This window comes from Zonotrichia leucophrys, chromosome 1, assembly GCF_028769735.1.
Source record: "Zonotrichia leucophrys gambelii isolate GWCS_2022_RI chromosome 1, RI_Zleu_2.0, whole genome shotgun sequence".
In the NCBI taxonomy this organism is placed as follows: Eukaryota; Metazoa; Chordata; class Aves; order Passeriformes; family Passerellidae; genus Zonotrichia; species Zonotrichia leucophrys.
In genome coordinates, this window is record NC_088169.1 from 100,151,040 (window position 1) to 100,164,661 (window position 13,622).

Consider the following 13,622-nt stretch of genomic DNA (forward strand, 5'->3'; position numbering starts at 1 on the left):
ATTGGCCAGTACTCTCTTTTTTTGTGACAATTTAGTAACAATTTGTTACAACTAAACACATTCTTATTGCTCTCACACCAACAGTTACTTATGGAAATATTTAGAATTTTCGTCTTCCATTTCAAGCTTCCTTTGTGGTTTTACTTCCATGCCTCACTCCATTGTGGTTACAGTATTTCAGTTAAAGAGAGAAAAAAAACAAAAAAGAAGTCAGGAAACAGGGAAGTGCAAATTAATCCTTTAAAAAAAAAAAGTTCTTCAAGTCTTGCCATGGAACATGGAAAAAGAACTTGTCTGGCTAAAATGCTGAAGTATTCTTTTATGAGTAGCTTAGGTGAGAGATCTGAGTGCCAACCCTCCAACCCTTTTCAAGGGTTGCCTTTAAATAGTTTATTATATAGACATAATTAATTGAGTTTAGTATATAGACATAATTATTTGAGTTTAGCAATAGGATCTACTTCATTATATTTAATTCAGACATTGCTATTTGAAAAATTGTACTGGATTCTTTGAGTAAGGCATAATAATTATTTGCTGTGGAAGGTTTAAGGACTGGTGCCAGACTGGCAAGAGCACAGTGCTTTAGCAGGAGCTCTGTGCTGCAGCAGCTGTTGTGTCATCAGCCATGCTAGAGGGGAAGGGAGCTCCAACTATTTGAGCAAGCAGTCCATCTGAAAGGCTCTGTGTGCTGGGCTGCACTTGTCTTCCACTGGCTCTTCATCAAAGGGTGTGTTCTGTGATGTGACACAGTTTAGTAACTTTTTTTCATGTATTTGTCTACCAGAAATCCCATAATTTTCTTGATTTCAATCCTCCCCTCCCTTGGCATGCGTTTCCATGGAAAGACTTGTTAGTAAGCTCTTTCATTCTTTGTCTTTGTCAGGCTTGTTACAATATTTTCCACTCAAAACTCATTTATTCTTAACACAACAGCTCAAATCTCTTGTGTTTTCCTCAATGTTTGAATTGTTGTCTAATATACCTCAAACTGCTGCTACAACTTTTTTTTCCTCTGCTAAATGTGTCTTTCTATTAACTTCACAGGGAAATTGGAGCTCACCAACCCTTAGAAATACGAGCACATTAGTCTGGGAGATGAAAGAACAAGTTTCTCTTTTTGTTTTTTCTTTTTTTTTAAACAAAACAAAAAAAAAAGCCCACAAAATAAAAGCTAGTTATTTATGTGAGGCATTATGCTACAAATTTAGTGAATTAGGTTTGTGAAATATGGAATAGGCTTGAAATGAGAAGTGCCACCTGTGAATCCATCAACCAGGATTAATGTTCAGTTTAAATAACTCCTTTGTTTCCATGTCTCCCAAGTTCTGTTCCTCCTGTACTCATTCCGCCCCCTGAAGAGTTCCCCTTGTGCTCACAGGGTATATCAGGAGTGAGATCAATGTTTTCATCATAATGTCTTTCATCATCATGAAGATGAAAAGAGAATCAAGAGAAATCAGAGGAAAGAGCTTAAGAAGCATTGTCTAGGTGCATTCTTGCTGTATTCCATGCTGTGATGATAAAGTAACTTGGCTCTTATAATGCTTTACTTCGCAGAACCACTGCAATAGGCCTAACTTGTCTGCTGCCCTGGAATAATCAGAGGAATTTCTTTTCTCTAATTTTACTTTCAGAGCCTAAACTTTCTTCTTCCTGTATCTTCTTTTTAACAAAAATATCCGTCTTATTTTCATGTCATCCCTGCAATGTTTTGTGCAAAACTAAGAGCTTGGTTTCTTTTGTTCTAATTCTAAGCATATTTTATCTTGTTCAGCTTGCTTAGCAAAGATACATTTCATTTTAGTGTAAACTCTCTGACTTCAAAAAAAGAAAAAATTAAGAACATCATGAGTTCTGTATTTGCTTGTGTTTTGAGAGGTTTTTCATTATTGCACCTCACCAACAAGAAATTTTAGGTTTTGAACTGCTCCTGAGGTACAGGTAGTTAGTTATTCCTTCAGTATTTCTTATGAGTGAATTCTTTCCCACAAGTTTCATAGAGACAAATTTCTCTGCCTTCTCTGGACAATGAATTCCTCCTTGCACTGATGGCAGTGACAGCACTGTGGCTGACTTAGAAGATGAATTGAGCCATAACAAAGCAGCATCTGTAAAGGCTCCAGACTGTGTGACACATTCTCCAAACTAGAAAACAGTGTAATTGTTGTAACTGTGATAGCATCCGAATCCCACTATTTAGAATGTGGGAAACTGCACTTTTTTTTCACTAAATGAAGTAAGAAGCTTATAAACCTCCATGATCAGCTCTTGCTTGAAGTGTGTTAAATAGATTGTGGAAAAATCAAAATGTCTTCTAATGTGTCTCAAAAAGAAAGAGATCTTTTATTAAATTAATTCTGAAACTTAGTGCTGTATTAATGCCAACCATCAATATTAAAGATCTCTTCCAAGTAGCTACTTTCACTAAATGCTGTGCAATTTGCTCTGTGGAGGGCATTAATGTGCTTGTGGCATTCAAGGCTGAGACCTTACCATTCTGTGCTCCATACTCATGTCATTTTACAGTCTTAGATGACCAATTCTGGGTACTGCATAACTCATTAAACACCTCTGGGATCTCCAGCAAGATGCAGAGGAAAAAAGTGACCTTGACTGACTTACTGTTGGCATTAATTGTTATATGAAGCAGCTTGCAGAGTATAGTTGTGCAGTAGTATATTAAAATATGGCCAGCAATTCAGTTTAGGTATATTTAATTGCTGTTTAATAAACTGCCTGGGTATTACTCTAAAAATGTACAATTAGAAGAATGAATGGAAATCAAAACATATTCTATAAGAAAATTCTATAATTACTAGAAAATTGAAAAATCTGAGATATTACAGGTGAGTATTTATTACATTCCTGAAAATTTTTATATTAGAAGGATTAAAAGCCATTCTGAATAACAGGGAAAATATTTGTAAATATTTTGTGTAAATTGCTTTATGATGTAATGGATCTTGTTTACAATCTATTGTAATTAATTTAAGAGGCTGTAACAAAAGTACAGTGTGAGTTTCTGACCTTAACTTTGCTGTTCGTGACTTTTATTTTCTTTTCTTAATGTAAAACTGCAGCAAAATAAATCCAAAGCATCATATAGATTTCACATCTGGAAACAAAAGTAAACATTAATCATGATGGAGTTGACCTGCTGTAGAAATCATTCTAATCATGTAACATGAAATGGTGATAAGAAAAGCATCAGGCTTTGGGTAGTAAATCAAGAGAAGTTCAAGGGGATTTTAAATTACATTAAAGTTCTTTCTTCTAGCTCAGCCTGAGAAAACACATGGACCTGAAGACTTTAGATCGACGCCTAAACCCAAATTGGTGCAAACTCAAAAGATCCCGGGTAACTAATTTTTCTGCTTTTTACATTCTTTCTGCATTAAACACTTTTTTACTTTCAGCAGAATTTTTCTACTACTTGCTACATCCTCTTTGTTTTGCCTCCAAAGGAAGTCCTGATTAAAATATTCTGTTTTCTTTTGTGGTTTCAGTGACTAATAGTGGAATTAATTGTAAAGGAGGATGCACCTAGCTGTGGCTGAACTGTGGTTTTCACGGATTTCAATGCGTAATTCAATTTGATTTTTTAAATTAATGCCTTCTGTCTATGTGATCTGCATGTTTGACATAACATAAAATGTCCATCTGTAAAATTGACCTCAGTGATACAATTTAAATAATTACCTCCTTGATTTTCTTCTGGTTACAGATTCTTTTAGGTAACACCAACAGCAATGAGTAAGAAGAATTTTATATAGCATGTGATGGGATATAATTGTATTTGCCTTGAAGGAAAGAGAAGTTCTACTGATTGTTAAATTTTTTTTATCTCAATGTTGTATGGTTAGTTTTGTGATTTGGTATAACACTTATTTAGTTCTGGTTTTCAGAATTCTAAATTCTCTAATGTTGATTTTATTGCATGTACTTTCTTCTCTGAGCCGTGCAAAATTACAAGGACAAATCTAAACTTCAGGTTGTATTTAATTCTATTTTTTTAAAAACTTCACTTGGATTTTTCTAAACCACAGCTAGCCTGCATTCAGGAGGATGTATGATAAAGGAAATGACCAGGAATGCTTTTAGGACTGAAATGCAAATCTTCCCATGAGGATGACTGCTAATGCTTCTCAATAAATGCATTTTACACAATCCTATGGATTCATGTTAATGTCTTACTTGCACTTTTTTCTTTTTTCATTTAAATTTGACAGCAAATTTCCAGAATTTACTGAAGCGAAGCCAGCAATCTAATTTCATTTTCATTTCTAATTGCCTTTTTTTAACTATACTCAACTTTCCTTGGTTATGCTATGTTTCAAAGATTAAAATATGAAAACTAATCAAGATGGATCATTGATTAATTTTAAACTAGGTGCTTGTAGTTACTGACAGATGTTCATTGTCAAATTCCCATGACTGATAGATATTTGTTTAATAAGTAGGGAAAAAAGGGCTTCCTTCATATTCCACATACCTTTTTAAGTGACACTTTATGTGTTTTTTTCTCTAGGTTGGAACTACTTTTTCTTTTTTTTATTAATTATCATTTTTTTCAGGAGTGAGTGGTCCAGAAGACAAATATAAATCCATGCTGTGCCTTGTATTATTCTTAATCAAGAGACCTTTTGGTTATTTTTCTTATCGTAGCTTCTAATGAAATACAGCTACCTCCTTCTGGATCCAGAATCCCTGATGCTCCAAAAAGTCCATTGACAGACCTTGGTAATTACTTTCTTTGTAAATATGAGTAAATGTTTCTGAAAAATTATCTTCACAAAGCTTGCTCCCATAAGAGGAGTAATATAATTAAAACAGTAACGCACAAGCGACTTATATTTTGCCCTTTTTGGAGGGCTATGTTCACCCCTTCATTACATAATTGGACCTTAAACTCGGTGCTTTGATGCTTGTGTTGGTGATGAGTGGGGATATTTCAGCAAGTTCTGAATGTCTTGAGTCCTGTGCTGGGAAGAACATGATGTTTGTGTGGGTGCTTTGTTCCTCTTGCCTTCTTCCTTTCTTTCTTCTGCTGGGAGACCTCTCAGATGTGAGCTCACCGCATAGGGGACCATTTGTGTATGGTAGATATTATTTCTTGTCCTTGTTGTTACCCTAAACTAATTTTTGTCCAGTTCCAAGTGAGCAGTTTTTATAACTGATGTTGTTGAGCTGTTTGTGGCAGGGGGTGTCCAGTGTCAGCCTCAGTCCCACCTCTCACCATCTCATGCCTCTGTTCCTCCACGTTGTACCCTGTGTCTCCCTTGCTCAAGACCTCTGATTTCATAACAGGCCCATATTTTCTCTGTGTTTGTGTTAAATTAGCTCGTTCTACCAAAACTATTTCTTGTTGCTGTTTTCAGTATTAACAGCTATTATTACACTTGTTACCTGGAGGGCCCTTGAATCAGATTCATTTCTATGTCATTAAGCATTAGTCAAGAAGTTATTATAGAATAGTACTGGCTTATTAGGGTGGCATAATCTAGTCTGCAAAATTTTAAAATCATTTCCAGGAATGCCTCTTAGTTCTTGAAATGCGTATTTGAAGTAGATTCTCAAGAACATGAAAATAATCTTCATCATAATCTGTTCTTAATTGGTTAGATTCTTTTGACAGCTCTTTTCCAGATATATTTGAGGGGATGGGGAAAGACATTTGGTTAAATCCAATTAGAAGCAGCACTGGAAAAAGAGAAGCACAGTGATTTAAGAACCTATTTGCTATAAATGTAGTTGGAAAACTGAAAATTATTAAGGATGTAAAATATTTTTTCTTTCTATAAAAAAAAAGAACAATCTAATCCTATGTTTGTCTCAGTGGTAAAGGTGGAATAATAGCAACATTTGAGGAAAAAAGAAGTGTTTCATTCAAATATTTATTATGATTTTGTTCTCATGTCCTCCATTCCCTTTGAATAGTTCCACTTGGCAAAAGTGGGATTTCATTATGAGAGGCTAGGGCAAGCCAGTGGGTCAAAGAGAACATCTGTGCTCTCCATGAAATCACTGCTGAAGTCAAAGATATTCTGTGAGAGTCAGGGCATGGTTATACAGAGGAGATTTCTCTGCACTGTGCCTCTGCATGCTTTGATCACCTGCTGTCATAAAACCAGCAAAGTAAGCAAAATTTAGTTTATGAAGTTCAACTGTGTGTGACCTGTATTCTGCCCTAGCTCCCCTGAAGAATTTTTTGTTTATTTTTCTATCTGGATTGTGCTAGAGGGAGATCTCTCCTTTGTTTTGTAAACTTCCTGTGTGGTCAGTATCTTTTTGGATTCAAATGTTTCTGAAAAGATAGCTTTGTGAACATGCCTTCAATGTTCTGATGCCTTTGGGAGATCTCTTATAGCTCTTCCTGGGTGTTCATGGATCAATGGAAGCTTTTGCCAAAAGCTGTGAATCGTATGGCTTTTGTTGGCACTGTTTTCTTCTCTAGACATGTAGAATAGAATGGTTTCATTTGAAAGGGACCTGCAGTGATCATCCAGTTGAACTGCTGAGTTCAGCTATATCAGGATAGTAACCCAGGATCCAAATTGTTAATGTAATAAGGTAGATTGAAAGTAAATGGGAAAGCAGATCCAATGTGTGAAAAAAAAGCTGTTCACTTTTTGGCATGGATATTCATATTTCCCGTACTGGAAATGAACACTGCACCTAATTATTTGAATGGGGGTTTTAACAGAAAGAAAAATACTTACTGACCGGTTCACACAGTTAAGTAGGATCAGTAGCAGCACAGCAGTGCAAAACCTGCACATGGTGGAAGCTTGTTTAGGATGGCTTTAGAGTAAGAGTGCCCAATTCCATCTTGACTCCATTTTCATTAAAGCACACTTCAGGTTATCCACACTTCAAAGTGAAGAAACCAGATCTTTGTAATAATCCTCATCACAGATAACAGCTAGTAGGTGTTGTTACTAACTTCAACAATTATTTCACTGATTTCATTGTACTACTCTTCTCATATCTTTTGCCATTACAACTTCTTTTAAAATAGTTATACATATTGCAGTAGTGACTAGAGACCTGCAAGTGGTGTGAATATCAAATGTTGTGTTGTAGCTGCCTTGCTGTGAGTCAAATCCTCTTAAGAAATAAGGATTCAGCTTGATTAGGTAGGGTATGTTAAATATGAATGGGGTAGAAATTAATGGAGCAAAGAGACATTCAAACAGAAAAACCCTTGTTAGTTACAGTTGAAATTAGATTTTGTATCACTTGCCAGAAGAGTCTGTCTTGGAATGATAAAATTTTGTTTCATGTTTGCTCTTAGCTACTCAGAGTCCAGCGTTGAAATCCGTATCTCTACCTTCTGCAGGAAAAAAAGAGATGGAAATGGGTAATTAGCCAATTAGTTCCGTGATTTTTTTTTCCATTATCTTGGCATCATAAAGATCTGCAAATTTTCATCTTGGCTACCAACATTCACAGAGAGCTGCTTATTTTCACCATTCTTGTGTCTGTGTAATCACCTGAAGGATGTATCTGTTGTCAGCTTAAAAACTGCCCAAACACGGTGTTGTCGTATCTCGTCATCATCTTTCTTCTTTTGGTATAGCTGCAGCTCTTACCCAGAAAATTTAATAAGAGAGAATTCCTTGCTGGTAAGAGTTCTTTCAAGCATGTGGCACTTGCATTCCAAGGCCAGAAGCCTGTATTTTCCAGCCATCCCCTCCCCTTGTCGCAGCCATTGTCTCACATCTCACTTGAGGCCATCTGCCGTCTTGCTCAGCTTAGCGTTGGCACCATCTGGAAATGCACAACCTTTGCTCAGTGTTTGATGCTAATCCATCAAGGCACAGCTCTCTCAGCATTTTAAGCTTAGATTCTTTTTTCAGCTTTTGAGGAAAAGCAGACTGTTTCTTCGGGATCCAAACCATCCAGTACCATGGAAGTGCAACCAACCCGACCCGGTAATGGTTCTCATGAGGTTAATCCTCCTGACAGTTGGGAATTTTTGGAGGAGACGGTGCCCCTCATGGAATAGTTTGTTCAGTTTAACATAAATGAAGAATAACTGTGGGTATGAAAGCACTGCATCAAGTATTAGGTCTCTTTATGACATTCTATGTGAAATACTAAGCTAGTAGTTCGGGGGCTTTTCCATGTTTGGCAACAGCGTGCAATTCTTAGTTTTAAATGTAAATTGGACTTACTGTAAATGTAAAATTTAAATAGGACTGTCCACACCTGAGTTTCATAAATAGAATATCCTGATTTGCTGAAGGATTCTGAGTTCTAAGAGATTATTGAGAACTGAAGAAGTTCCAACATATTTTGAAACGATCACTCTTCTCTTAGCCTTTCTGTATAAACAGAGATATAATTCTGCCCAGATTTCTGAAGTGGCACTATAAAAACATATCACTGAAGATTCAGATGCTTTCTAGATGGCCCTTACGAAATTTCTGTTATGTGTTTCTATTATTTTATAGATGTTATTTGCCTGGGGCAACTGACAGTTTTCCAAAATAATGAAAAAGAATAATAAGATGAGAGCCAGTTGGAAAGATTTCATTTCATTAGCATGCCAATAGTCTAATGCCTGATGCATATGTTTTTGGAAGAAATTAACATTGAAGAAAATCCCTTACTGAGGGGGAGATTGGTTACAATAGTTAGCTGTTCAAATGTCTGACAAAAGGCAGTTTCCATGTTTCTTTTGGTCCAGCTCCTGTTTTGTCATCCTTTTTCCTTCTCCAATTTCAGCACCAGGATATTGTTCTTCCTGATCCTAGAAAAAAATTCCATGCAGTCACAGTTTGCTACTTTTTATTAATAATATGTTCTCCTATTTTGAATAGCCTTGTATTTTCACTTTTTAAGTCTGTATGTCACCTTTTTATGTGAGTCTGATAAAAATTTGGTCAAAAAATGCATTATGCATTAATGCGTGTTTTTGGAAATAATTTCCAAGTCAATAACTTAATCAGTTATTGTACATTTCAGACTCTGTCTTTCTGTGCAACATAATATGTTAAGTATTACCCAGAAGTTTTGTCAGCTTATGAAGGAATATGATGTTGCAGAAGGTTTTTTATCACTTCAAAACAATACAGCATTATTTTTGCTTTTATTTTCCAGCTTCACATGACTTTCTTCATATTATTTCTACTCCCCAGACTTTTACATCTTCAGAAATACCAGACACTGGTAAATTATAACAATATTCTTTCAAAAGCCTTTTTTACCCTTTTGATTGGTTGGTGATGAAAAGTTCTTTGCTGCTTCCATGTTGGTGATTTCAGACAGACATTGCATACCCCTTGCTGTGGGTGTAGCCCTACATCTTATTTTTTCCACTCCTGTGTCACCACTCTCATTCCTGTGATGAGGCAGAGCACAAGTTTAAAGCAAGTCTGCAAGTAGCTTGCAGAATAATACAGTATTGATCAAAGAACTGTGTCAGGAAAAGATTTAAATTTTGCTAGAATTAAGCCTGTTCCAGTCAAGTACAATGCCGTGCTTTTTAGTGATATTTTTATTTCTTTTATCCTGTCAATTTTTTGCAAACAGTTTGCTGTGATTTTTTTCCTATGTATTGTCTTAAAATAAGTAAATCAACATAACTAAGGCCAGACCTTTCCAACTAAGCTATACTTTGAGTTATAGCTTTGGGAGTAGATTATTTTTCCTGTAGCCTTAGGGAGGTGAGGATGCGCAAGTTAACATCTTCACCTAAGTAATTAGTGATGGTATTTGAAATGGAAAAGGAGGTTAATTTTTAAATAAATAAGCAAAAAAATAATAAATGCTTTGCAGAGTAGTGGAAAGTAAAGTTTCTCTCCACCAGATGTTCCTTTTTAATTTACTTATATGAAATTATTTCTCAGGTTGTTTTGTTGTTTTTTGGGTTTTTTTAACAGCAGCTAGCAATATTACTGATTTGGAAATATCCATGCCTGTAATTACTACAGAGCTTCAGCTGTTAGAATGTCATGGGGCAAAATTCAAATGTTGACTTCAATATAGTTTCAAAATTTCATTTTCTTTTTTTTTTCTATTCTTGCTGCTATTTTTGGAAGTTTTGCATTGCTTTAGTTGTCACCATCACAGTAATTCATACATTTATTGCTGTTGTAACTAGATTCTCATCTGTACTTATTATTCATCTTTGTAGATGCAGGATCAGAGGCAAAGATGAGAGTTCCCTTTAGTTGGTTGTGTTTGATTTTCTCATTGTTAAGATTCCCAGCTGTGGACCTGCCTTTCTTAGTTTTGGAGTTTTTTCCCTGTGCTGAGAGAACTTGGTTTTGAGTGGGAGTAAAAAGCTTGCACATATTTCTGTGTACTGTTTCCATTAAAAGGCAAGCTCCCTAACTGCTTTCTGGATCCAAAGATGTTTTCTTACTGTCTCCCATGCATTATATGCTATGATTATTAGGTAATAAGAATTCTCATTAGAATGAACAAGATGGTTTCCACATTGACTTCCATACCAGCCTAAACAGTCCATGAGACAGAGGACTTGCCAGCAATCTTCCCTGTGCTTCCATTTTAACAAAGCAACACCTGTTCACCAGGTCCTGAGTTATTCAGGTAGCTCTGAGGCAATTAAACCTTTTAATACAAGATTATCTTTCCAGATGTAGGTGAAAGGGAACCTCTTTCTTCCGGAGTCGCAACATCTGGCATGCCAGAAATGCCACCAATCTCAGCTGGTAATGATATCTGTCTTCTCTGTAGTTCTCCTCACATCTAGGCAGCCTCTCAAAAAACACAGCAATGCTTTGCTAAATGAAAGGTTTATTCTAACTTGCTCTGTATAAAGCAGTAAGACAGAAACTATTTGCATCTGCTGCAAGGTTTGCGACACTTGGAATGAAATATTGCAATGATAAGATGAATTTTTTTTTTAATGTTGGTAAACAATTAGCTTGTCCGGATTTTCTTGTGAAGGATTGTTTGTATAGATAGATATATTTATATATGAGTGGAGATCCCATCATTGTTAGGAATGATTAAATAAATATTAACATGTCCAGTTTGCTCCTTTTGCACATTGGAAAAGCTCCTCCACAGGCAGAAAAAAGATTTATCTTCAATTCTTAAGCAGGTGCAAACACTTTTGTTAGTGAGTCATTTTGTTTTGCTGGGAAAGGATTGAGAACTGAACAGAAGGATTTCCATTTCCAAAGACTGGGAATATCAACATATCCCAGAGGAATCATTCAGACTATTTCCTTATTGCTGCCAGCTGCATCCAAGGGCATGTTTGTAAACTGTCACAAGTCTTGCCTGCCTTAAACCTGAAACCAAGCCCAAAGCAATGGGCAAATATGCACAGTAGTAGTGAGTACACATAGTCCAGATTTGGCACTAGTTTATGTGTTAGGTTGTGCATTCTCCCTGTGCAAAATTAGGATAACAGGGTATGAAGAGATGACTTGAGTAGAGGGACTTCTTCTTCAGTGCACAAAGAGATGTTTAGTTGTACAAGTGTAACTTGTAAGATATGCTGGAATTCTGTGGAAAATACTCATTTTTTCACTTGCTTGCGAGCATTTATATAATAAAAAAGAGATAAATTCTCTACACTGTGTTTTATTAGTGTCAGGGACAATAATTTCTGACCCACAAGCATTTATATATAGAGAGATAAATTCTCTACACTGTGTTTTATTAGTGCTGGGACCCATAGAATGAAGGAGTTCATTGATTGTAGGGAAACCTGAAATCAGATCTTGAACTTTAAATACGTAGGTGTGATTCTTGCCATGTTACCTCTGCAAGAACTGTTAGAATCTGTAGAGGAAATGTCAAGAGTGGTTTGGTGAATTGGATATTTGGCATTTTTCTGCTGATGTAGAACCATTTAGCCACTGAGGCTCGGGGAGTATTGTGTTGGTTGTAAACACAGCAAGACACTTGATTGTGGGTTTGCGTCACAGGGTGCTACCAGGAAAGGGTACATGTGGCCCTAAATACAGACATTTAGGGTGTTGTACTGCTGGCACAAGGCTGAGTGCACATCTCAAGATCATTTCTGTGTCTGACCATAGCAACCAAGAGACCAGACCTGGAATGGACCCCGTCTGCTCCACGGGAAACCACAAGGAAGGGTAAATAGCCAGCAATTCCCTCCTGCACTGCTTCCTTTGGCCATGCTCTTCTCTGCAGTGATGAGCCTGTGCAGATGTGCTGCTGGCCCAAAGAGTGGGACAGTGACGTGGCTGGACCTTTATGGCTCCTCACTAAAAATCATTCTACCTGTAAATGTTCTGGGGAGCCATTTCTAGATTTGCTGTCATGCCTTGGCTGCCAGTGCCAGGGAAGGGCAGCATTGTGCCACCACCATGGGCAGTGAAGCTGTGACATGGCAGCCTGGCCCAAGCAGGGCCACATCCCCTTCTTTGTAGCTCTGTCTTGATGTGACCTGTGTGACAGCAGCCTGTGAGAGGAGCTGAAGGCAGTTTCTGTGTTTGATCATAGCTGCTCGAAGACCGAGGCCGAAGTCCACCACTCCTTCCTCTCTGACAACTCAACCAACTGTGATGGGTAACTAGTAACAGCCTCCTTTCCCATTGTCTGCCATCTCTTTCACTGCCCATCACACCTCCCACCCCAAACCACCTGGCATCCTTTGTCATCTTCCATGGACAGGATGGAGTCTTGGTGCAGCTTGGCTTGCCGAAGCACTGGCCACAGTGTTTCTGCAATTCTCTTGTTTGATCCCACGCTTTCTCCATGGCCCATGAGCATTTTCTGCAGGAAGCATGTGACATTCTGCAGAGAGACCACATTGCTGCCACTGGCCCTCAGCTCCATCCCCTGCTTCTTTGTGTTTGGGTGGTGGGTCTTGCTTTCCCTGATGCATTCAAACACAATGCACAAGAACACAGCACAGCAGCTCAGCCACCCTGCAGGCCTTCCTTGGGCAAGGCTGCGGCTCTTGGTTCCCTCACCACTGACATTCAAGTCTGCTGGTTTTTTTCTGCCCATGCCTTTCTGTTGCCATCACCTGGAACTGGGAATGCTCTGCCCTGCTGCTGCTTTTGAGGCTGTGTTATATTTTTTTTTTTACTTGATACCTCATTTCAGCTTTTGGTGAATATTCTTATGTTTCTCCATGGTTTAAGACACTGGCAGCCTCTGGTACTAACAATATTTCTTCCAGATCTGACAACTATTCAAGGCAGCAGTGTCCCAAGAGATATTGTTGTGCTTTTAGCCAACCTGTGGCTTCTCTTGGGCCTACATTGGGATAAACCTTCAGTGTAGATGTAAATGGGGCCATACATGCAAACCCTATTTAGTTCAGGCATTGCCTGTGGCACTTATCAGCAGTGGGGGAGATGGTTGTGGCAGCAGCTCCTTTCACACTGCAGGTGTGCAAGACCAGTCCTGGGTCCTTGCAGTATTTTTGGCCCATGGGGTAACAAAGAATTACATGAGCAGCCTGGTGTGCCTAAAATCTGAAACTGAGTGTGAGTTAAAAATGTAATGAACAGTAAAAAGTGACTTGGCACTTTTTTCTGGAGCAGTCTTGCTTTCATATCAACTGGATATTTCATGCACTTCAGGATCTTTTCCAGGGAATTTACATTCCCTACTTTGCATTACTTGAAGTTATTTTCTGAGCTGTCTTGGTTTTTACA

At 37.6% G+C, this 13,622-nt stretch overlaps 1 protein-coding gene across 20 annotated transcripts in view; it reads left to right on the forward strand.

The window, feature by feature from the left end:
* ABI3BP (ABI family member 3 binding protein) overlaps positions 1-13,622 on the forward strand; it is a 173,591-nt gene that overhangs the window by 89,145 nt on the left and 70,824 nt on the right. For 16 of the 20 annotated variants that reach the window (XM_064725451.1, XM_064725461.1, XM_064725363.1 and 13 more), the window contains 8 exons: positions 3,281-3,361; positions 4,669-4,743; positions 7,298-7,363; positions 7,863-7,937; positions 9,109-9,177; positions 10,611-10,685; positions 12,027-12,086; positions 12,457-12,522. In XM_064725451.1, the coding sequence (XP_064581521.1) occupies positions 3,281-3,361; positions 4,669-4,743; positions 7,298-7,363; positions 7,863-7,937; positions 9,109-9,177; positions 10,611-10,685; positions 12,027-12,086; positions 12,457-12,522 (567 nt within the window). The remainder of the gene's footprint in view (positions 1-3,280; positions 3,362-4,668; positions 4,744-7,297; positions 7,364-7,862; positions 7,938-9,108; positions 9,178-10,610; positions 10,686-12,026; positions 12,087-12,456; positions 12,523-13,622) is intronic. The other 4 variants (XM_064725395.1, XM_064725471.1, XM_064725480.1 and 1 more) reach the window with 4 other exon arrangements.